General features: G+C 37.7%; 1 protein-coding gene across 1 annotated transcript in view; it reads left to right on the forward strand.

Moving 5' to 3' along the window:
* LOC109421312 (tRNA-dihydrouridine(16/17) synthase [NAD(P)(+)]-like) overlaps positions 1-25747 on the forward strand; it is a 502248-nt gene that overhangs the window by 414515 nt on the left and 61986 nt on the right. Inside the window, exon 4 of the mRNA XM_062849522.1 lies at positions 22105-22640. Within this exon, the coding sequence (XP_062705506.1) occupies positions 22299-22640 (342 nt within the window). The 5' untranslated portion in view covers positions 22105-22298. The remainder of the gene's footprint in view (positions 1-22104; positions 22641-25747) is intronic.

A 25747-nucleotide genomic window follows, 5' to 3' on the forward strand; every position in this document is an offset into this window, starting at 1 on the left:
AAAGGCAATTGCAAATAGTCATCAACAGTATGAGAAACGCTACATTTACAGTTAGTGATTATGCGGGTGGTGTGATGTTCATTTATTTCGTGTTAATTCATGTTCGTCCTTTTACTCTAGCCAGGAAATCTATCTTTCTGTTTTTAGCATTACGGCCCAACTGGAATTCGACCTAGTGTTCAGCTTTTTAATACAATGTATTTTATGAAGACTTCCACAAGGATTGGCTAAGAGCTGTCCTTTCCAGCGTTACTGAAGTTGTCAAAATACTTTGTGGGGTAATCATAGAGATACGTGTTGCACAAAATACATGAAAAAAAAAATCAAATGTGGAGCAAAAATATTGTATGGGACCGTAATTGAATCTTATCTTCATCAGTATGGTGATCAATTATAACTGTGAATTTACAAACTAAGCTATGGAAGACCCCGGTAAAGTAGATGAACATAAGAACCTCAGAAACATGCCAAAAGACATGACGAGGATAACGAAGATAATGTTTTAAAATGTTTTTTTTTAGCCATTTTTCATTTCTTGATTTAAATGGGTGAACCTTATGTTTGCCTTACAGTCGTTCTTCTTACAAAACTAAGTTCAAACCCTCTGCCGGAACGATTTCAGGGTGCATAGTACACATATTATACATATATAGTAGTTTCTATACGAAATCATCATTGCTTCAAAGATTCTGTAATTATATTGATGCACTAGGTTTAGAAATCTAGTGCGAACTTTTGCCCCACTGTCGAAGTTCTAATAATGTCCCGTTCTGCAAGAAGCACTAGTGGTTTATTGTTTATTCGAGCGCACCTCTCGAACTACTATGAAATAACGATTCTCCGACATCAAGAGGTTATGAGATTCTTCTTCTTCCAGTTACTACAAATTCTTATTCCAAAAGGTTCAAAAATTCTATCAAAACACCTTGAAACACATTTTTTCGCATAACTCTGCCACACCATAACGAAATCGTTCAAATTTTCATTGACGAGTAACTGACCTGATTATGTGTCGAACCCATACAGATTTGTTTGGGTTCTTAACTCGTGGTCAGAAAAAGACCCACTGCGAACTTTTGCCCCGCATTACTCTAATGCAGAGTAATGCTTACTTTATTTACACCGTATTTATGTATACATTACGGTTTCAACAGCGTTGTTACTTGGGTACCCTCTTCGAATAAGTGTAATCAGTTTTGTACCTTGTAATTCCGCTTTTTAATATTGGAGACTTCCACACTAAATTTAATTTCGTATAAGAAAGAAAAATTAACACCGGTGGTTGTAGAGTTAGTTAGATTTTCAAATAATAATTTTTGAAATCAGATAATTTTTAAAATTAGTGCTAAGTTATAAACAAGCTAAACCTGTGTACAAAAATACACTGAGTAGTGTCCTGCAAGAACAATAAATTGAGTTTGTTCATACCCGGAACAAATCCGGGAATCGAAAAACTCAATTTGAATGGACACCCTGCAATACGAAATTATCCTAGCATTGTGGCTGAAATTCTTCCGGAAAATCTTCCTGAGATTCCTTTAGAAATTCCTTCTGCGATTCAATCAGAGCCTTCGTTATAAATTATTTCAAAATACTTTTACCGGTTCTTGCAGGGACTTCTCTAGGTATTCCAAGGATTTTTTGTTTGGATTCTCCCAGGCATTTCCTGTGTAGTTTCCTCCAGCAATTACTCCTAGGATTTATGCTGAGATTTCTACAGGGGATACTCAAAATAACTGGGACAGGTTAAATTTTTACTTTTCAAATAATGTTTAACTCGCTGTAACTTTTCGAAAAGGTCATCAATTATTGTCAAATTTTTACTGTAAGTTCATAAACTAGTTGTGTATCAGTGGACAAAATTTGGTAAAGATCGGGCCATTCTACACGAAGTTATGAAGATTCTAGAAAAAGGTGTAATTATCCGATAGCCAATTTTGAGCTGTTGTATCTCCGGATTCAATGAACCGAATGCAATGGAATTTTGATCATTTATGACTTATATAATGAACTTTGAAAAACAGTTTACCTAATTAGAAATTATTAATAAGAAAAAAAGTTATGACGATTTAATTTATTCTATGTTTTTTTAAGTAAATTTGTATATTTTTCATATGCATTCCATTGCTTTTTCAATTTAATGCCGGCTATTTGGTTACTTTCCTTTAAAACATAAATATATTCAAGTAAATTAGAGGGAATTATAATGAACTATAATTACTATCTCGAATTTTTAAACGATGATGAAGTTTTGAAATAATTGGTGTTATATTAGAAAAATAATCCAATCGTAATAATTTTCTTTCGTGTAAAGAATTTTAAGTTTTGTCAAAAGTTTTTAATAGCTCATTATATAAGTCATAAATGATCAAAATTTCATTGCATTCGGTTCATTGAATCCGGAGATATAACAGCTCAAAGTTGGCTATCGGATAATTAAACCTTTTTCTAGAACCTTTATAACTTCGTATAGAATGGCTCGATTTTTTCCAAATTTTGTCCACTGATACACAACTAGTTGATGAACTTACAGTAAAAATTTGAGAATATTTGATGCCCTTTTCGAAAAGTTACAGCGAGTTGAACATTTTTCAAAATGTGAAAATTTAACCTGTCCCAGTTATTTTGAGTATCCCCTGTACAATGATACATCCCAGAATCCTGCAAATAATACCTCTTGAGATTTTTCCTGTGATTTCTTCAGAAGCTTTCCGGTGATTCTTCCAGGAATTTTTAACCAAGGATTCTCTCATAAGTTTCGCAAGCTCTTCCTCCAGGAATTTCAGCTGGATTTCTCAAGATATTCCTGCTGTGGTTCTTCCAGCAATACCTCCTAGGACTCCTCCTGAAATACTTACTGAAATACCTCATTGAATTCTTCTGGGGATTCTTCTAAGAATTTCTCCAGGGATTCCTCCAAAAACTTGCTGGGATTATTCAAGGTAATCTTCATAGGAGCATTGCCTTCAGTGTTTCTTCCTGGAAATCTTAAAGGATTTTTTCCTGGGATTTCTCAAAATATTTATCATTGGATTCCTCCAGGAACCCCTCTCTAGACCCCTCTTGACTTTCATCCAGGAACTCCTCCTGGGATTCCATAAGCGATTCCTGCTGCCTCTAATGTGTCAGCAATGTTTCCTAGGTCTCCTTCAGAAATTCTTATTGTAATACCTGCAGGAATCCCTCTAGGGATTTCTTCTGGTATTCTTGCTGGGATTCTTCTAGACAATTTTCCTTGAATACTTTCAGAAATGGCTTTGATTCTTCCAGGGATTTTTCGAAGGACTCATCCAGGAGATCCTCTAGAGTTTTTATTCATGGATTGCTCTAGAAATCAATCATGATATTACTCCTGGAACTCCTCTTGGTCTTCTTCAAGGTATTCCAGCTGAAGAAATTCCAATATAAATCTCTACAGAATTCCCTGAACGAATTTTGGGAATAGTTGGAATTTCCAGAGAAATTCCAGGAAGTATTACTAGAAAAATCTCTAGTGAAATCGTTTAGGGATGTACGGGAAAAACTATTTTGCAAGACTTGCCATATTTTGCAAGTTCCTTGAGCATCACACACGAGACGCGACATAAGACAAGACATAACACTTATCGTTCTTACAATCATCAAGAAAAGATTCTAATTGCCGGTTTCGGGCGTGATCTAGCCCATCTACAGGACAATGTCCGACTGACTGCATTGATGTTCGTACGTTGTTCGTACACGTCCAAAAACGAAGAGTTCATCTCGGGAACCATGCTCTACTTCCCTTCCGAAGGAAGAACTCACATTGTTTTGTGAGTTTTTCGGGAGTGGGATTCGATCCCAAGTCCACAGCGTGATAGTCAAGTGATCTAACCATCACACCAGGTCCACTCCACAACTTCGAAAGTTCTAAGGTAATTTTGATGGAAATTTTTCCAGTAATTTCTTTCGGAATTTGTCGGGAAGTTTTCCGTGAATTTCATAGGATTTTCTTCAAGCAAGCCCAGTTTAGAATTTCTGATTTTTCAATTCAGCAATTTTCGGAAGCAATAGATAGAACTAGTATTAAATCATAAAGAATAGGGTCCTAAAATTAAAGACGAAATCTCGCTTATATTGAATAAAACGATCAAGCATGGTATTCTAATCGGAATTGTACTTTACTCGAACTTGAAAAACAAAGGAATAATGAGAAAATTCGAAATAAGTAAAATGATAAATAGTTCTACTTTGACATTTGAGGTCAACCTTGTGTGACTGAGCTCGACATTTTTCGCACTGGGATTTCAAAAATGTTCCTATCTGACATACACGATAAAAAAAAAATCACTCAAAGTATGTGTTATAAGTTAGGGACGAGACAAAAGGCTAAAAAAATAAAAATTATATATTTTCAACTACGGTTAATAAAAACGTCAAAAATTGAGTAAATATGTACTCTTGAACCATATATTGTGGTTTAAAACAAGAATCCCGATAGAACTTTAGGAGCCTATTGCAAAAGTAATTACGATGAAATTGCCTGAGAAATTTACAAAACAACTGGAAAAAATTGCTAAAATAATTTCAGAAGAATAGCTATTGAAATTATAAAAAACTAAAGAAATTAAATAAATTAAATTCCAATGAGACAGAAATTAAAAAAAAGGACTAAACATCTCGTTAATACAGATAAAAAAAAAATCAAAGTAGTTGCAAAGCAATTCATTACCGGTGGAATTCCTAAAGAAAACATCAAGGCTTTTTTTTTTAATTGGCTAAATACAATCTCAAAATAAATTGCCGAAATATATTCTTTAAAAATTTTCACAAACATTCACAAAAAAAAATCGTAGAAATCCTCAAAGAATTTTCCGAAATCATCAAAGGAGTTCCTGAATAAAATTTTGAAAGAATTCCAAAAGTAATTGCCGTAGTATCACCGTGACAGAATTTTTAAAGAACCACCAAAGATTTTTTTTTTCAAACAATGCAAGTAATATCGGGATTGCCGAAGGTATTCCAAAACTATCTGCTACAGGAATTCCTTTAATAATTACAGAAGAAATCTAGAAGAAATTTTCTATAGAATTTTCATTACAATTATTTAAGCGATTTATAAAATAATTTCCCAATAAATTTTCAAAGTTATTGCCGATAAAGTTTTCAAAAGATGCGTGAAAGGTGTTTAGTGTCAATTTCTAAACATATTACCAAATAAATTCTTAAAGATATTGCCGAAGGGGATCCAAAGATATTTCCGAAGAAATTTACCAAATACAAAGGAATTTCTGAGAGATTTGCAAAAGAAGTCTAGAGACGAACCAGTCAAGGGCTGAAAGTCTCTTTAACCCTAAAAGGGATACCTTCATGGCCTCAGTATCGTCAGCTCGCTGAGTGTGTTCCATCAAAGACGAGCTCTGAAAGGCGCCTGGGGTCCAATGGACCCCAGGTATCCCTTTTAGGGTTAATAAAGACAAATCAATCAATCAATCAAAAGAAGTCTTAGTTGAAATAATTTGCAAAACAATTTCTAGAATACAAATTCCATGTACCTATTATACGCAATCAAGTTTCCAAACCTCACATCAGTACAACGACTTGGATTTCCCAAAAAAAAAACAGTTCTTTAAAATATAGCGCGTTTAAATTTACTTTTTATTTTTTCCGCGACGCAGTATATCATAATACTAAGAAATTGAGGGTGGATCGGTACTTCCTTTTACAAGAAAAGCAAAATAACCTAGAAGCCACTGAAACTGGCACCCCCCAGGCACCCCCTGGGAAAAAATCCTAGATACGCCAATGGCTTTAGGGTATGGCATCATTTAAGCAGGGGTTTTCTTTTTTCTTTATTAACGAGCAGGTTCAATTGCATACCAAATATGGCATGTCTGGTGTACTACTAAATGTGTAGTAATCAGTTGAATTGTGGTGAGATGATAAATTAACTAATGAATTAAGCAACGTAGGTTTTTTGATTTCTTGCCTAATTTACTTCTAAACTGAACATAACTTGATGTTCAAAAGGCAAGAATTACTGAAGGATTTAATTGGAATCTGGCTAAATCCACCAAAATGTGAGATCAGTTGCAAGTGTTCTAGAATGTGGGTTAATCAGGCTTATTCTGCGCGGCGTGTGAGGTGAGACGAGTCGAATGAGGTGACAAAAGTCGACTCGCCCCATTTGATTTACATTAGTCGTCTCACGTCACGTGAGACGAAACCATCTGTCTCACCTCACACGCCGCGCAGAATAAGCCTGAATATCAAGACAACAATCACAGGCAACTTGACTTGATATTCAGGCTTATTCTGCGCGGCGTGTGAGGTGAGACAGATGGTTTCGTCTCACGTGACGTGAGACGACTAATGTAAATCAAATGGGGCGAGTCGACTTTTGTCACCTCATTCGACTCGTCTCACCTCACACGCCGCGCAGAATAAGCCTGATTGATATTGATATTAATATTGATATTGTCAGTTGCCAACTGACAAGAATGATATTGTGAAACTCTGGAAATTGGGTTCCTGAAATAAATCTCTTCGGAAAATGAGATTCCGGGAAATGTCGTAGCACCTTCAGTATGTGTTGAGCCCTTCAATTGGGGCAATGCTCTTTTGGAACATTCTAGACGTACACTCTTTCGAAATGATAAAAATCGACGAAATCTCAACCTGTTCCCGAGAGGGAAACCAGGTTTTTAGAGCGGCTCAAGTTTTTTGTAGCAACGCTTAAACTGAAATTTATTTACAAAAGAATTCAATTAACACAATTGACAACACAAACTTAATAACTACCAACTTACAATTAAGTGGTTTCCTCTGCCACGACTTCTTTTATCCGATTTACAAATGTGATTGGATTGAACTAAGGGCCACTACCCTAATTGAAATATGTTGCTTGGATGCTGTTGTGGGGTCATAAATATGTTTGATTATCAGTCCAAATTCACACACTATTTCTCTTCTGCGACTACTTACATAAGGATCCACCGGCACGGTAAGTTTTTTGGTAATTTTCCTTATTTTAGGAATCACCAGACCGGTGTGCGGCTAAGGAGAAATATCCCGGTAAGTATACATATAGTTTTCACTGACTATCTTTCTCTCCAGGTTCTACTTACGAAATCAATGATTATTAAACACAGCACTGCGACTTTGGCAACATCCAACTACTTTCGACTCCAACTAATTATCACATTCGAAATAAACAAGATAAATCTACAGCTTCAAAACTACTTCGACTGTTTCTAATGCGATGGCGAAACTGCACTTTTTTCCTTGTTTATTTATCGCTTGTTCTACCAGTTTATCACCCAATTTCGTCCCTCTTTACTCTACCACTACCAGCGCGCGAGAACTGTCATGCTGCACTTATGCTGCCGCTAGACTGGTTCATTTTTTAGACCGGCCCAGAAAACTTACTTTATGCGGCGTCGCAACACAACCCTTATTTGTAATTCTCTCCGATACCGTCAAATGGGGTAACTTGCAACACTTTTCGACTTTGAAGCAATATCATTGAAAATCTAAACATTTGAAACATCCTGTGAAGCATCGTGTACGCTAATTACCCCGAGTAGAATACTATGCAGCACTTGGTTTACCAAAATACGTTGCCACCTAATCAAGAGGTGCGAAATACATGCTTGTTGCAAGTTAGCCCATCTGTGGGGTAACTTGCAACATAGGACATGAAGCTAAGTTAGCTATCATTAAACAGCACTAACATTCTAGTATTTAGTTGTAATTGTAAATTTTTGATGTTATGCATGAAACATACCATGAAAAGATGTACACTAACCAATTGACATATAATTTTTCATGAAAGGATTGATAGCTATTGCAAGCGAGAGTATATCTAGTATATCTAAAGCAACAGGTCTCACGTCCCTCAAACACAAAATATATATGATTCTCGTGACTTAGCACTCATTACAAAATGTCAACAATGATTATTGTCCTTTCTTGAAAAGGTAGAGTGAGTCATCTTCAAGTAGCCTTCAGTTTGAAGTGGTGTTTGACAATTTCAGCTAAATTAACATGATTGAAACACACCTATTCTACTTTGTAAATCTCAAACTCGCTAATTTGGGTATTAAACTGAAATAATTTACTCCATCTAGGTTCAGAATTGATGTTGGCGATTGCTTTACAGCGTCCATAAACAAAAATTGAACTTTTAACATGATGAAACATGAATGAAACTTCTAAATGTGGTATTTCCTCACAATGTTTGAAGATCACGTGCAAAAAAATGTAAAAAATGAATTGTTATTTGAAAATGAACGCGTTACTTAATCAATAAATGATCCATTTCGGTTATTTCTGTCAAATATATCGTGAAATGAAAATAAATAATAGAAGGTTTCGTCAAATTCAACTGTTGCAAGTTACCCCATAGTGGTTGTCGAATATAATAATGATTTTTTGCATTACTTAGTCGATAAGTTTCTCAAACATTTATAGTTTAGATAAGCTTACTATTCGGTACCCTAACTGCAAGCAAGATCATCAGACTTATCGCACTTACCATAAGGGAGAGGTCAAGCACGATTTTTATACTTGTTTTTATGGCATAAAATGAGCAATCCGTTTTAACAGTGTAGCTAAACCATAAACAATGAAACAAAGCCAATTTTTATACTAAATCGATCTTTGATACACATATTCACTATAACCGAAATAGTAGGGCATCCTAGTTTTCATTATTATTAGAAAATGCTTCACATTTAGTGTATGTCATCGTGTTGCAAGTTACACCGCTGTTGCAAGTAACCCCGTTTGACGGTACGAACCGTAGAAACAAGAACTCACATAAAATTTCCCTCCAGTAGTCCTCGGTGCAATAGAGTTACCGTTACAAATTATGAACAACCGTGCCCGTCATCGTTCCTGTTCCTTTGATTTGATTCTCTCGATCGAACCAATGGGGAGATAAGCACGTGGCAGAAGACACTTCTGGTCCCATTGACTAGAACAACAGCTCACTTGAAGCCGCGGCGCTTTGCGCACGTGTCCTCGGCGCTCAATCCAGCAGCCCACAAAGGTAGGTAGGAGGTAGGAGAATTGGCGGACGCAATTGAGTGGATTCTTCTTGTACCTACTACTCGACTCGAATTTGCTGCCACCTTTTCGCCTTTCAGGTCGAGGATGGTGGAGTAACCTAGATGGGGTGGTTCTTTTACTAGAAATACAAATAGTAGATTGAACATAGAAGACAGAAGATGGGTAACATATTCCCTTTTAGTTAAAAAAAAAACAAAAGGCAGCAGATAAATATTGAAGTTAGATTTTTGTTTACTCAATATTATATAGAAGACAGGAGCTTGATTCGTAACAAAAGACAGAAAATAAAATATAAAAGACAGAAGATAGAACATTGGAGTTAGAAGATTGAAGAAAACAGTAAGAAAATTGAATATTGAAAAGAAGCAAAATTAAAGATAGAAGACAGGAAACAGAAAAAAGACGAAAGTTTTTGGAGTATAATCGTCATTCTTGGCAATACAGATGGTGCTCTGGTTATCATAGTAGAGGTCTATGGGTTGCTTCATACCAAAGATGGTTAGAAGGAAAAAGATGACCGACTCTGAATTTTTCCATACATTTCTCCGGAGACACACTATGCATGCTACACTACCGCCATCTGTTGAGCGAGAAGCGCAAAAACATCCTTTATGGCTAGATTCAAGTTAGCGTGTACCATTTTGACGCAATTAAAACACGCTAAAACCGCGTAAAACAAAATTGCGTCGAGTAAATCTGATTCAACTTTTTATTGTAAATATTTTGCTTATAAAATATTATTTAACCGTTATGTGTCCGGCGAACTTTTTGCTTTTTTCTACACCGTGCATTTTAAATGGGCGCTGGGTGCCCGGGTACCCTATCGGCCACATAAGGGTTAAATGTACCGAAATTATATGGCACGATTCAGTAATTTGAGTATATGTAATTTTCCATGATTTTCGAATCTACATTGGAATTATCACATGTAAGGTTGCATCTCATTTTTTCCAAGATAATTTGAAGAGAATCCAGTCACGAAGATAAACTACAGTGCCAGGAATCTGGGGGTCGGGGGGGGGGGGGGCGAAGCTCTCCAAAATTGAATGAAATTATTTTCTTTCAGCTAAATGGACAATGAATATGCCTAAATAAAATGAACAGCGTCGATAATTTCCGAATTTCATTTATTTTGAGAGGCCTTGCCCACCTCCCCAACTACGTTACAAGTTGACGCGTATGTCTGCAATTCTTATGTTATGTAACATCCTGATTTACACAAAAAGTAATCACATTACATATGAATTGAAGTTGAATCACCCATCACTGAATCGATTGATTAAATTAAAAATCTTTTGGCGATTACAATAATAACCTAGCCGGGGCCCGTGGCGTAGTTGGTCACACGCTCGCTTCATATGCGGATGGTCATGGGTTCGATTCCCAGCCCCGGCACTTGCAATTTATCGTTAGTTGCTCTTACCCCCGAGAGCGGCTGACATTGACCCTCTTCTGAGCCTACGGCTCAAACGGACCCGGATACCTGGACATCGGAGAACTGCAACTCATAATGGACCCCCAATCGGACTGGAAAAGGAACAACAACCACCCATCCACATCCTTGTGCTCTTTAGTCTACCATGAATAGAGTAGTGAAAGCAGCCGAAAGGCAACTTTCGATATAGAAGAATAGAATAGAATACATCTAGGCGCTGTACAAAAGTGTAAGTGCAGCTGTCAATTGTTGTCGCTCACGTAGTGCCCAAGTTGTCAATAGAGCTGTAAAATTAGGTTAAGGGATTAAGAATAAAAAAAATTAAAAAAAATAATAACCTTGCGCGTGACTGTGTGAAATGAGTGTAAAAAGTTTAGCGTGAATTTGCCTGTGCGTTTGTTTTAAGATTTTTCCGAAAATTCATTAAGAGTGTATTAGTTGAACGTTGGCTCACCAGAGCGGCGCTATTCGTGTCGCCTGTTAGGAGCGGGAGTCGTTCATCTTTTTCCTTGTTACCATCTTTGTTCATACACAATTGGGACCCAAGTTCATGCCACCATGAAGCCTCTCATTGGCCGAGCCAGCTTTTTCTTACTCAGTCTCCTAAACATGCAAGAGAGAGAGCGGGATGAAAGAGGAGACAAGCTGCCACCTCTTCCATCTTTCTCTTTCTCGTGTATGTTTAGAAGACTGAGTGAGAAAAAAAAACAAAATTCTAGCTCCGCCAATGAAGCCTCTTGTACTGCAGCAGATAACGCCATTTATTCGACCCTTACAGGTGGATAATGCAACGGTTGATTGTCTCTTGCAGCTCCATGATAGCCATCTGTTCGGCTGCTTCATCGGTTTGCGGTGATATTTCTTTTGTCAGTTTGACTGCGGTGTTCATCGGTGTCGATTTGGGTTTCATATCTTGCATCTTACGGGTTAAATGGATCAAGATCGATTCAATGTAGGTTTCTTGATCGAGTGCTATACCATCCTCCGTACGCGTAATTCGGATCCCCAGGCAACAACGCTTTACTGGTTTGAGATCCTCCATGCGAAACATGCTGCTCAGCATGGCCTAGATTTCGTCCTTTTTGTTTTCGTCGTTGAAAAACAGCATCAGGTCGTCCACGTAGATTGCGACAAATAGGATCTTGCCGCCGCTGAACTTGTGGTACAGGCACGGGTCGCAGTCCAAGCTTCTTGAGGGCTGCATCTAGTTCCACATTCCATACACGACTCGACTGTTCCAGTACATACAGAGCTTTCTTCGAACAGTACATTTCCAGGTTGCTCGAAACATGGAGATTGATGTATGTATATCACCTCGTCCAGGTCGCCTTGTAGAAAAATGGTGACGAGGTCCATCTGGTAGAGCTTTTCAGCAAGCATATAAAAGGTAACAAAGCGAACTGTGACGAGCCACTGGCGAGTAGGTTTCATTGTAGTCCACCCCCTTTCCCTAATAGTAGCCCTTAATTCTCAAATAACCATCATTCAGTCATCAGCAATTATCAATTTTTCAAAAGCAGTTTTCTTCCTTCAAGTCACAAAACCATAATTGAAAATTATTTCACTGTTATCCAGACGAAGGCCAGAGTGCAGTGATAATTTTTTATTAACAGTGGTTGAGATTTCAGCGAGAAAACTGCTTTTGAGTTTTTGCTAAACGATGATGGTTTGTTTCCTCTTAATAAGTCGTGACTTGTAGCGGTCGATGTTCCCGGCAGCGTGCTGGGTCTTGATAGCCTTACTTCCTTCTGGAAGGGTTAGTATTCATCACACATTGGTATCTTCCACCATTTTGATCGTCACGCCTTGGACCTTGGACCGTGGACCTTGCGATTCCGCTATACTGACTCTCGGGTCCTTTGGCTTCAGTTTCATTACGTGAAATAGAATAGATCGTTCGGGATGTTGTACCCTCGTGCGGTGGGAGCATGGGAATCAAAATGATCACGGTATTGTCAATTTCTTCAACTTCACTCAAGGTTGCGTCGTTATCTCCCATGATAACATCGTTGACAACGGTGAGGAATTCCTTGTCCTTGTCTTCGCTTGGTATTTCGTCCTTCATTCGATTATAAGGATACCACCTCTTCATGTTCTAAGAGAATGATTTTCCTGGTCTGACTTGACGATGCTTGAACTGGAACAATCTCACCTTCATAGATAAATTCCGCTTCGCTTCTTTGCTGCAAAAGCCGAATCACTTGACATCGTCTGAACCTCCAGTTCTCCAAATCCGATCCCGTTTGACTTGATGAGCAGTCAAAACAATCCGGTTCACGTAATCGCCCATGGATTCGCACGATGTAAGGCCCGCCTTGATCAATTTGTGGAGGAGCCCGACTCGTGAAGGAAGGCTTGAGTCACTATGCTACTACCTGCTGCGCTTGGGGATCCCGCTGTGGTGAGATTAATCTTGATTATCTTGATCGGCAAACGGTTTAGAATCTTCAAAATCGTTTCGGGAAACGGCTTATAACCTATTGGAGTACGCAAAAATTACGACTAGCTCTTGGTAAGGTTGTATTCTTACTTACAAATTGATGGCTAGAAACTAGAAGCTAAAAGGTTGAAGCTTTAAGCCGAAAGCTAAAAGCATGAAGCTTATAGCCAACTGCTTAAAGCGGAAAGCTAGAAACCAAAATCAAGAACTTATAAACAAGAAAGAAGAAACTAGGAGCAACAAAGTAGAATCTTAAAGCTAGAGACTATGAGAAATAAACAATAAGCTACATGATAAAAGCTGAACGCTAGAAGCTAGAAGCTGAACACTAAGCTTTGCAAGAGCAGCTTATAAATGCTAGAAGCTGGTAGTAGAAGCTGAATACAAAAAAAAAACTGGAAAGAAGAAACTATAAGCTAGTTGCTAAAGGAACAATACGTATTTTAAGCTAAAAACCAACATGTAAATTAAAGAAGCTAGAAACTACAATCCATGATGCAAATTATCACCTCACGAAAGCTCAATCAACTTATCAATTGTATTTTCATCGCTTGCGATTGAGCTGTACACTACTCAGCGATGACCAGAGGCAAAGAGCTGGCAAAACGAACATGATGTAACTCACAAATGATTTTGCACACATCTGTCAGTGCCGCCATATGCTCACCCGAATAGCCGAACAACACCGAATGGGTTGGTTTCAGAAGCTACGGCACGAACGCTCGACACGCACACAGAAGCAACATTCGCATGTACCGACACCACACCAATAACGTTTCCAGCCTACGATGCTTCGTGATAAGTTGATCGAAAAGCATCGGAAGCGATGAAAAGACAGGCTTGGCTGAATCGCAACAGCTCAACGGCGAAAAGGAGCAGCCAACAATGCTGATCAGCGTCGAGTCTGTTCGTGTGCTATTCGTACGGGAGGTGGGTTTGATAAAGCGAGGAAGGGTGAAAACGTATTCGTTGTCGAAAGCGAATCGCATCATTTCGCGAATGTTTTCACCAAATAGCAATCTTGACTACAATCTAGCAGCTGAAGGTTTAAAGCTTAAAGCTAAAAACTAGAAGCAATAAGTTAGAAGTTGAAGAAGAGAGCCTCAAAAACCTAAAAGCTGAAAGCATATCCTGCCTACAAACTAGTGGCTCAATGTTAAAAGCTAGATGCTAGAAGACGTTGATGTTTGAAACTGTTAGCAATAAGCTAGAAATGGAAATATGCTAGAAAGTAAATGCTGCAAATTATAAGTTAGCAACAAAAGAAATACTAAAAGCAAGGAGCTTAAAGTTAGCAACTAAAGGCTAAATGCTGGAGACTAAAATTTTAAAGGTTGGTACTAAATGCTGAAAGCAAGATACTAAGAACTAAAAGCTAGAATCTATAGGAGTATAGCTTATACATAGCTAAAATCTTAACTTCGCAGCCAGATACTGGAAGCTAGAAGCTAAAACGTAGAGCTAAATGATAAAGGCTCTTTGCTAGAAGCAAAAAAAAGAACAAACAGGTAGCAAGAAATTATAATCTGGAAACTTAAAATTTGCTGCCAAAAGTCAGAAGCTATGAGCTATAATTTTTAAGCTATAAGTAAAATTAAAGAAGCTAAAAGCAGAAATCAAGCAGCTTGAAGCTAGGACAAAAACGTAAAAGCCACAAGCCAAAGTCAACTCAGCTTAAAGTTAGACAATAGAAGCGAGAAAATAGATGTTAGAAAGTATTAGCTAAAAACGAGAGGTTATAAGCTAAATTAAAAGTTATTTTTCAAAGAGACTTTGAAATTGAATTCTAAAAGCAAGAAGTTTAGAAATAATACATTCATTAATTCAGTATTACATCGTGATTATAATTTTGATCAACAATTCCTCGCCAAGATCAGAATAAATACTGAATTATATGATAAAAAAACCAAAAGATAGAAAATATAAGGTAGAAGGGTTAATCAATGAAAAGGGTAAAATTTATAAAATTAAAGCTATAACAGGGTGTCTACTACCTGGAAAAACCTGGAAAACCTGGAATCCCCAGGGATTTTTTTAACAGGGAAAAACCTGGAATACTCAGGGAATATTTCGAGTACTCAGGGAAATTTTACTCTGATAAAAAAACATTGGGTCGTATGAATAAAAACCTGGTAGTAAAAATTTATATAGAAATTTCGCTATAAGAATTTTTTCCAGAAATTCTGTCAGGGCTTCTTTCTGAAACTTCTTTAGAAATACCTCCTGGAATGTCTACCAGGATTTCTTATAAAATTCCTTCCGCATGTTTGACGCTATTTTTTCTTGATATTCCTTTTTCATTTTTTCCGGAAAGGTATACTTCCGGATTCCTTCCAGGATTCCTGAATTCCAACCGATTTCTCCTGGATACACGGGGATACTATTTCTTCCCGGAGTTCCTCCAGTGTTTTGTTCAAAGAAATCTTCCTAGGATTTCTACCAGAATTTATCCCGGATAGTCTATACGAATTTCTGCCGGGATGAATCGTAGAATTTCATTCGGCATTCCTCATGGAAATTTTACACGATTGCTTCCGGTGTTCCTCTTGGGACTTCCCCAGAATTTCTTTCGGAGTTGCTAAAGGAGTTATTCCTGGGGTTTCTACTAGAATTCCTCCAAGGCAGGGTTTCTGAAGGAGTTTTTACGAATTTACTGCAAGAGTTCCTTTAAAGATTTCTTTCATATTTTTTCCTGTAATATCTTCAAGCAATTGCTTTGGGCTTTCTTTTAGATGTTTTTTTTTTCTGGTCTCCTACAGGAATTTCTTAAAAGTTTTAGCGAGGTTTATTTTGAATTATTACCCGAGATTTCTCTCGGAGTATCTCCTGAAACTTTTTTCAGAAGATTCCTTCCGATGTTGATCATGAGATGTCTCTCAGAGTTTTTTCTTAATTTACCCTAGACTTTCTCCTAAGATTTTTGCGATAACTTACGAAATACCTTATAGGAAATTCTTGGAGAAATATTCGAGGGAATTCAAATAAAATTTTGCGGGAAACTCCGCAAAGTGTTATTGAAGAAATCTCGACAGGAACTTCAGGAAGAACCGGAGAAAAAATGAGTCATCTCAAAAAAAGTTCTAGGTAATAGTAATCCCGAGAAGAAATATTAAGGACATCCAAGGAAGAATTCTGAAAACCTCATGGAATCCTGAAAGCAGCTACGGACGAAGTTCCGCGAGGAAAACATGACAAATATCGGAAAACTATCGGTAAAAATCCCGACATAAACTATTGGATAGCTATCCCGGGAAACCACTAAAAAGACACGGACACTGGCTTCAGCCGGCGGCTGTACCGATTGAACGAAACTTAACACGGATAAAAAACTATTCTCGTGAAAAAATTCATCGCTCGGAGCGTGAATCGAATCCTCATCCATCCAGATTCTAACCGCATGGCTACGAGGCTAAACCAATGAAATTCTTGAAGAAACTTTGAATAGTTTTGGATGGATCTTCAGGAGGAATCCAACGTGAATTTCTGGAAGTATATCGGAAAACCTTTGCAAGAAATATCGGGACGTACTCAAACAGATATCTCGTGAAAGAATCCTGCGGAAAGCCAGGAAGAAACTTTGGAAGAAATTCCAGGAATTACGCTCAGAAATCTTGAAAGAAATTTTGAAGAGCAGGGGAACTTACGTATTTTCGGCAGTTTTGTTCTCTTCGTCATGGGGGGTTTTATGAAACCTGCTGAACTCAGACATGGCATCAAATCCTTCCCAACCAAGCTGAATATGATCAAGTTTCAGGCAATTTGGCCGACATAAATCCCTCATGACGAAGAGAACAAACCTGCCGATGATACCCTATGTCACCCTTTATAACACTGTTCGACAAAAAAAAACTTTTGCCGTGATCAGAGACCCCATTAGTAGGGCATAAAAGCGCATGGAACATGTAGAAAAATGCCATTTTCAAATCTGTTGGAGCACCCCTAGAAACTTTTTGAGATGAGTTTGAATTTTATTCATTTTTGAAGGTTTGACACGAGCTTTAGAAATCATCATAAACACTTTTGAAATACAATATCTTTGAAATGCAATTTTGTGCACCGCTGAAATTTTCACAGATCTGAGAAGTAACTTTGATAAATAACTAGTCAAAATTTCAGCCTATTACGACATTCCATTTCATTGATACATATCCGGGAAGAATCAAATATGACTTATATAATACAAATCCTTGAAGTTTTCTCTTAAATCAATCACAAAAAGCAAGCCCCTATCCTTATCTACTCATATCAAAATAACTATTTTACTTTGATTTGACTTCGAAATGCTACACTTATGATCTAAATAATTGAATTCAAATTTTCGAGAAGAAAATGCGGTCGGTTTTTCATATTACTAACGTGGTAAGCCTGTGTAAAAATAAAAATAAAATCGAATACATTTATATTTTGCGATCAGTACAAAAAAGAACGTTTCCAGTCTTTTCGTGGGTTGTATATATTCATGGCCGGGGCCCATATAGCCGAGGCGGTAAACGCACGGGTATTCAGCATGACCATGCTGAGGGTGACGGGTTCGATTCCCGGTCGGTCCAGGATCTTTTCGTAAAGGAAATTTCCTTGACTTCCTTGGGCATAGAGTATTTCGTGCCTGCCACACGATATACACATGCAAAATGGTCATTGGCAGAGGAAGCTCTCAGTTAATAACTGTGGAAGTGCTCATAGAACACTAAGCTGAGAAGCAGGCTTTGTCCTAGTGAGGACGTTACGCCAAGAAAAGAGAGAGAGATATATTCACTTAATGTTTCGAAGAACCTCCTAGCCATATCAAGGTGATAAAATTGATAATTTTATTGAATAAAACAAACCTATTTCAATACAATTAATTGAAGTTGGCATTGTGCAGAAAATGTGGGTTAAGTTCACGACTGTTCCAAACAATACAACCCTAAAAAATGCAAGCCAAAAATGAGAACAATCTCCATTTACTATTAGTAATCGTACAAGCACTGTTGTTTTCATCACATTTTAGTTAGTTTCACAATACAGAATGTGTATGTTGGGGCATTACCATTGAAGACACTTTTATGAAATTAATTGAATTTGTCATGTAGTAAAATATTTCCAATCTTAATTTCGAGCTCAAAAATGTCCTCCACGATTGTAAATTTCTTTATAAGTTCCAGCGGCATAGGGTCTGGAACCATTTGGGCAGGATCACCTATTTTGGGTACTTGTGTCTATGACTCAGTCAATTTAGAACCGATTGACTTGATTTTTGAGACACGATCAGATGGGCACAATATCTAGCCACGTTCTCAAATTCAAGTCAATCGATTTGAAATTGACTGAGTTATAGCAGTAAGTGCCCAAAATAGGTGCTCCTGCCCAAATGGTCCCAGACCCTACTTAGGTACACACCAAACGATTGAAAAGCATTCTCATCCATATCCCAAGTAACAATTCCATTGCAGATTGGTTTTGTTTGAATTTTATTAAGGTTTTATTACAGCAATATTTAAAACTCACAGTTTTATGACTGCTTTTATGAAAACCATTGATAAAATGATTTTTAGTATACTTGAAGATATTCATAAAGACATATTTTAAGAGTAAACAAAACTTTCCGATATGTAAACCTTCTGGCAATCATTATTACCACAATAAAACTGTTAAAACTCTCAACAGATGGCGATCCGTTCGATTAGTAACGACATCTGTTGGTGGAAAAGCAGAAACTACGACACTGCTAGGTTTATTGCGGTCATCATAAAAGTAAACTTGCTTTCGTTTTATTTTCGCTGATTATGGTCGTCGCCATATTGAATAATTAGCTTACGTGAATGGAAAATAGTTAATTTTGCTTAAATAAGCAATAAATTGATAGTTTGTCACCATTTTCATAACATGCTCACATAAATAAACTCTCTCTGCTGAGTTTTCTTGTGATTCGAGATAGTTTTACTAAATTCAAAAATTGATTTATTTCATTCCAAGATGATAATATTCACTATTTTCGAAGCGCATTAATTTTATGATTCTGCACCCCCAATATTCACGGTTAATTCGAATGCGCATAAGCCTACCAGCACAATAACTACTGAAATATTACTTTGAAATGATCACTTTCTACTTACGAATGATGTATTCTCCTGAACTTTACGTGCCATCGCAGAAGCTTCTCTGCATCTTGAGCTGTCATAGTTTTTGTTGGAAAAAAAAACAACAACAAACGAGAATGGAACATTTTTCAGCTAGGTTTCAAAACGAGTTTATTGCTACTCTTAATGTGGTTTACAAAACCTCTCCGAGAGTGGTCCACTTAGCCGGAAGATGCTCTTAAAGAGGTTATCAAGAGGTTTTGATGTATAAATCAGTTTTATTGCAAGTTTTATAGAATTGGTTATGAAGATCTCTTATAGATCCGCACAAAACCTAAAATGTTCCTTGGGATGTGATATATGGTTGGGCACGACTCGAAATTCGATCAAAACAAAATACCTCCTTGAATTAAGTGGACGAAGTGTATTTTGCTTGAATTGTGATCCTAATCTATCGCATTCAAAATTGCAGTTTATTGGTATTTAAACATGATTATGAAAGCAACATTTGATGTCAAATGTTACAATAAACTTTGTTCATTTTCATAAGCGACAAAAAAATTTTTGAAAACTGCGATTAGAACATTAATTTTATTTGGAAAAGTTTTCCTTAAAACCTCCTCTCCTCTTCTTGGCGTAACGTCCTCACTGGGACAAAGCCTGCTTCTCAGCTTAGTGTTCTATGAGCACTTCCACAGTTATTAACTGAGAGCTTCCTCTGCCAATGACCATTTTGCATGTGTATATCGTGTGGCAGGCACGAAGATACTCTATGCCCAAGGAGGTCAAGGAAATTTCCTTTTACGAAAAGATCCTTTCCTTAAAACATTCATGCTGAATTAATCTAATTTTCTGCCTGTGGATCCTTTGTAATCATATCCTAAAATTTCTCGTATAGCTTTCCAGAATCATACTTAGTTAAACCAGATGACATACCATTTTCATCTTCAAATACATTAACACTAGAAAACGGACGTCACATCTAGTGACCTAGTGGAAAAGAAACGTTTTCTCCTATTGGATGGATTAATATTCCGAGGCGTTCGATGTATCCGAAAAACTGACGCTGCACGGCATTAACGCATAGAAGTTTTTTAAATGGATATGAATATGGGCGTGCTTTATGGGATTAGATTAAAAAAAACCTAAAAGATTTTCACTATATAAGACAGAGTTAAGCCTTTACGGATATGTATCTATGAAACGGAATGTCGTAATAGGTAGAAATTTTGACTGGTTATTTATCAAAGTTGCTTCTCAGATCTGTGAAAACTTCAGCGGTGCATAAAACTGCATTACAAAGATATTGTATTTCAAATGTGTTTATGATGATTTCTAAAGCTCTTGTCGAACCTTCAAAAATGAATAAAATTCAAACTCATCTCAAAAAGTTTCTAGGGGTGCTCCAACAGATTTGAAAATGGCATTTTTCTACATTTTCCATGCGCTTTTATGCCCTACTAATGGGGTCTCTGATCACGGCAAAAGTTTTTTTTTGTCGAACAGTGTAATTTTTAGGAAAAAAAAAACCTGGAAAACTCAGGCAATTTTATTTTGAATTATGAGTAGACACCCTGTATAATCTAAACAATAAAATTTACATAGAAGCAAGATGCTGGAAGCTGAAAGGTTGTTAGTTTTTTAATATAGAAGTTAGAAAATCAGAAGCTTAAAAATTGAATAGCTAAAAGCTAAAAAACTAAACACATGAAGTATGAAGCTAGAAACAAGACCAAAATACTAGAAACTATTAGAAGCCAAAAGCTAAAAATTGAAAACCAAAAACTGAAGCTAAAAGCAAGAAAGTAGGAACTGGAAGTCAAAAGCTAGACACTGAATGCTTAATGTAAGAGGTTGTTAGCTAGACATAGGTAAACCTAGAAGCTAAATGCTAAAAGCAGGTAAAAAAAGAATTTATGCAATATAAACAAGGAGACAGGACACGGAAAACATAAGAAAGCAATATTGAAGACTGTGAGCAGAAAATGGCTAATAGAAAATAAAAGTTAGAGAATATAGGAGATAGACTAGATCGATTGGAACTGGATGATGAAAGATCGATGTTGGTAGTTTGCAGATAGAAAATATAAGACTCCTTATGTGAAACCGAAATATGTTAGAAAGAACCACCCACGCAACTGACTGCAAAACAACAGCGTAGTTTAGCGAAGTGGTAAAAGCACATCCAGAATGTTTCTCGTTTGCTTCGAGATCCTTCGTTCCAGCACTCACCTCCGCGCGCGCTAGACGTCTAGAGCACGCTCACGCCCGTAGTGAAAAAAGAGGCACCAGCATTCTGAAGATACTAGCAAGACAGGATGCGCTGGAGCGACAAGCAAATGACAAGAACGGCATAATTGAGCAATCTTGGGTGGGAAATTTACATAACAATAACCATTCCACGAGCCTTTTCATGGGGCCTGGCGACGATTGTTTTCAATAATTAAAAACATTCCGGGAAACACCCACCCCCTCGCCTTGGTTTCTTCTGTTCGAGAGTAACGATTTTGGAGGGCGCTTCTTTTTTTTGGAATGGTAAGAAAACGAAAGTTAGGTTGAATGGGACCGTGCTTGAACGTTGAGTGCAAAGTAAGCATTTTTTCCTGAGGCCACAAGACAAGATTGTCGCTTTCTCAGATGAAGAAAGTTAATTTTTGCTGTTTCGAGTGTCTTTACAATGTTTTCCATGATGATATGGACGTTATGCTATTTCTTAAATTGCGGGAAATATGAATAAATCGTTCAAGTGATTATTACTTTATATCCTCTCTCTTCCAACTTCTTTCTTTTATTTTCCCGCTTCTGTTTTCTTTCTTTTGCTTTTTATCTTCATGTTATATATTTTGATTTTGTATACCTATGTTCTGTCCACTATCTTCTTGATTCTAATATTCTGTCTTATACATTCTCTCTTCTCTCCGCTGGCCATTATCTTCTTACGTTTGTTTGTATCTTCGTTATTGTATCTTATTTATTGTATCTTCCATGTTTTCTTTATTAACTTCTTTTTTTTTCAAAAGTGTTGCTACCCCTTATTGAAACCAGTATAGTTTGAGTGATAAAATCCCAAAAACGTTTTACTCGTTCATTATTTCAGAAATTAAGAAAATTAACGAAATGCCCATTTCTCTCTTTTCCAGATAGACACAACCAATTTCACGTGCTCATCGGCAATTCCCACCGAACACCCCCGCCTCAATTGAATCCACTACGACATAATTTCCGTCACTCGCTCTGGAAAAGATTCCACAGTTAGTTAGCACCAGGTAATCGACGACATCAAAGAATCAGCACACGTCACAAACGACACGCCCCACCGGAGCAATAGATTATTATGGTTACCATCAGCCACGACGTCGTCGACGAGAGCAACCTTTCTCCACCTGTTCGATCAACTTTGTCGTCAACACCTGATGCCGCTGCTGCAGCAGCAGAACCAGCGCCATCGGTGGCAATGGAGACGGACAGCAGCGATATCTGCAGCACCAGCAGCAGCACTGGTGGCACATCCGTAGCACAAGTCCCCGAGGCGACATCCTGTTCGGCACCTTCCGCCTCAGCACGTTCCGGCGCTTCTCGAGGCGGTGGCGAGGTGAAGAGCGTGGGTAGCAGCAAAAGGCCAAAGCTGACGGGATTTGAGTTTTACGAGAAAACTCTGGGCTCGCCGAAGTATGTGGTAAGTTTGACGATGGAGCTCCAGGACAATGTCGTACGCGAACCGTGATTTCATTGTGCTTACCTATAGAGCGGTTATGGCGGGCAATTGTTGGAGTACCATAATCAATAGTTCGGTTATGCTTTGCATATTAAATTCCAGCTTTTGAAGTTTCACTTCCGCTGTGTTTGGAGGCGAATACATATTACAAAAAAGTTGGATTAGACGTCAATGCTCCAAATTCTGTCAAATTCTGTTAAAATGCATTTCAGTTCCTTTCGTTTTTGTACTCTTGCGATGTTACGGCAGCTCAATATAATTTGATGCATTCCTGAAGCTATTTTGCTCACTCAGATTCTCAAACTTAGGCTGATCGTCAATTCCGTATTTAACGGACTAACTCAGTTTTCAGATATTCGCCACTGGAATATTGTTCATGTTTCTGACTGAATGATTCGTTCTTTCTTTATTATTTAAATAGCATGTTTAACCTTCACATACCCGACCCCTGACAACTCATTTTGAAAATACTGGCATTTCGCCAATTTTCATCCGATTTCTTTGAAGTCGCCCTTAATCGATTAAGGAGTGTATCGGAAATTAACTATATATGTTCAAAACATCCTGAAAAATAATTTATTCGAGGATTGAAGGGTTGTTTGTTTTGTTTCTTATTTTTGTATTTTTTGTTAGAAGTGAGCACGCACGAAAACAAAAAAGAACGGAACTTTTTTCACAGACGTTGGATCACTTTGCGGTCTTCGACAAAGTTGTTTGGCATATAGTGACCTACAATAATACCAAAGGGTTTGATTATTGAACGCTTACAGCGCCACCTAGCGACAAAATTCGAAATCTTAAAATTTCTGCATACATTTGGTCAAGTTTTCCCATACAAACTTCAAGCGTTTTGAGCGCCCCCTTAGGCTCAACCGATTTTGCTCAAATTTTGAACGTAGCTTCTGGGAGTCCAAAACAACTGATTGAGGAGGTAAGACTTGGCATTTTTCGAAATTTTTGTTTTTCATATAAGTGTGGGCCACCTTAATGAACATCAATCTCAAAGTTTAAACGCATGATCTTGAAATTTTGGACACCTCTTAAAAATTTGAAATTGCGGAAAAAATGGATTTTTTTTTTGATTTTTTAAAATATTTTAGCGCAAATATATTCTTTCCCAGATTGCTCATAATAGGGTATGTGTACCATCAGTAATCTCACGCTCCCATATTCATCCTATTCCAAATCAGGCGAATACGGCACCTATTGATTCCGTTCTTTTTTGTTTTCGTGCGTGCTCACTTCTAACAAAAAATACAAAAATAAGAAACAAAACAAACAACCCTTCAATCCTTTGTTTTTCGTAGGATGAAAATGGGAGCCACATGCTTAATAAGGGATCCAATACCCTATAGGTAAAAAAAAATATTTTCAAGAAAAAATTCGACTCCATTTTAGCGCAATTCTTAACCTTTGCTGTACTAACATACTTTTTGGCACATCATTTTTACCTTCAATTTGCTCTAACTTAGTCAAATCTTAACCGATTTTAATTCTCTTGGCTCGGTTGGATCGGGATTTTTCCCTAGTTTTGACGGTCCAAAGATGGATTGGATTGGCCAAGTGGTTCCGGAGATATTCCGGATTCCGTTGGGGTAATAGATTATCTTGGAAGAAGAGAACTCTAGAATTTGTCATCAGCTTGATGGTTTTCGCATTATTTCCAGGTTATTTATTCTACAAAAACTCGGTAAAATGTTTCGACAATATCTGGAAGCATTCATGAACTCTCTGGGAACCACCTGGCCACGTTACAGATTCCACGCCCCCAGGGAAGTGGCCAATTACCGACCTGAGCCAAACCCTAACGTGCGACCTATCAAACTTCATGAATTTTCAGTGTCAGCTCTTTGGTGACCATTACAAGGAAGACCTTTCTTTGTGGAACATTTTGGCCATGTTCCGAACTAGAGGCCATGCCCCCGGGGAAGTGGCCACTTACCGACATGAAACAAACCCGTGCATGCGACCTATCAAAGTTCTTGAATTTTCAGTGCCAGCTCTTTGGTGACCATTACAAAGTTGACCTTTTTTGGTGGAACCATTTGGCCATGTTTCCGACTAGAGGCCATGCCCCCAGGGAAGTGGCTACTAACTTCATGAATTTTCAGTGCCAGCTCGTTGGTGATCGTTACAAGGATGACTTTTTTTTCGGAACCACTTGACCATGTTCCGGACTAGGGGACATGCCTTCAGGGAAGTGGCCACTCACCTACATGAAACAAACCCTAGTATGCGACCTAACAAACTTCTAGAATTTTCAGCGCCAGCTTGTCGGTGACTATTTCAAGTACAACTTTTCTATGTGAAACCACTTGGCCATGTTCCTGAAGTTCCTTTAGGAATTCTTTCGGATGTTCCTTCAGAAATTCCACTGGGGTTCGTTCCCGAAATCCTCTGAATTTTCTTTTCAAAAATTTCACTGGAGGCCTCTTCAGTAATTCCTTTGGATGCTGCTCCTGGAATTTCTCTGGAAGTTCTTTTAGTAATTCTTCTGGAAGTTCCTTCAAGAATTACTGAAGAACTTCCAGAGGAATTCCTAAAGAGACTTCTAGTGAAATTCCTGAAGGAACTTCCAGAGAAATCTTGAGGAATTCCTAAAGAAATTTTATGATCAATTCCTGAAGGGGTTTTCAGTGAAATACAAGAAGGAACATCCGTAGAAACTTCCTGAAGAATTCCTGAAGGAACTTTCAAAGAAAAGAAAATAAAATCTAGAAGAACTCCCGAAGAAACTCCCTGAAGAGTTTATGAAGGAATTCTCAGAGGAATTCCCGAAGAAAACTCCAGAGGAATTCCCGAAGGAAATTCAAGTGGAAATTCAAGAAGAATTCCCGAAGAAATATCCAGATAAATTCCCAAAGATAACTCAAGCGGAATTCTCGTAGACAATTCCATAGGGATTCCCGAAGGAAATTCCAGAGGAATTCCTGTAGGAAATTCCAGTGGAATTCCTGTAGGAAATTCCAGAGGAATTTCTGTAGGAAATTCCAGAGGAATTCCTGAAGGAAATTCCAGAGGAATTCCTGAAGGAAATTCCAGAGGAATTCCTGAAGGAAATTCCAGAG

Source organism: Aedes albopictus, chromosome 2 (assembly GCF_035046485.1).
Source record: "Aedes albopictus strain Foshan chromosome 2, AalbF5, whole genome shotgun sequence".
NCBI classification, from domain to species: domain Eukaryota; kingdom Metazoa; phylum Arthropoda; class Insecta; order Diptera; family Culicidae; genus Aedes; species Aedes albopictus.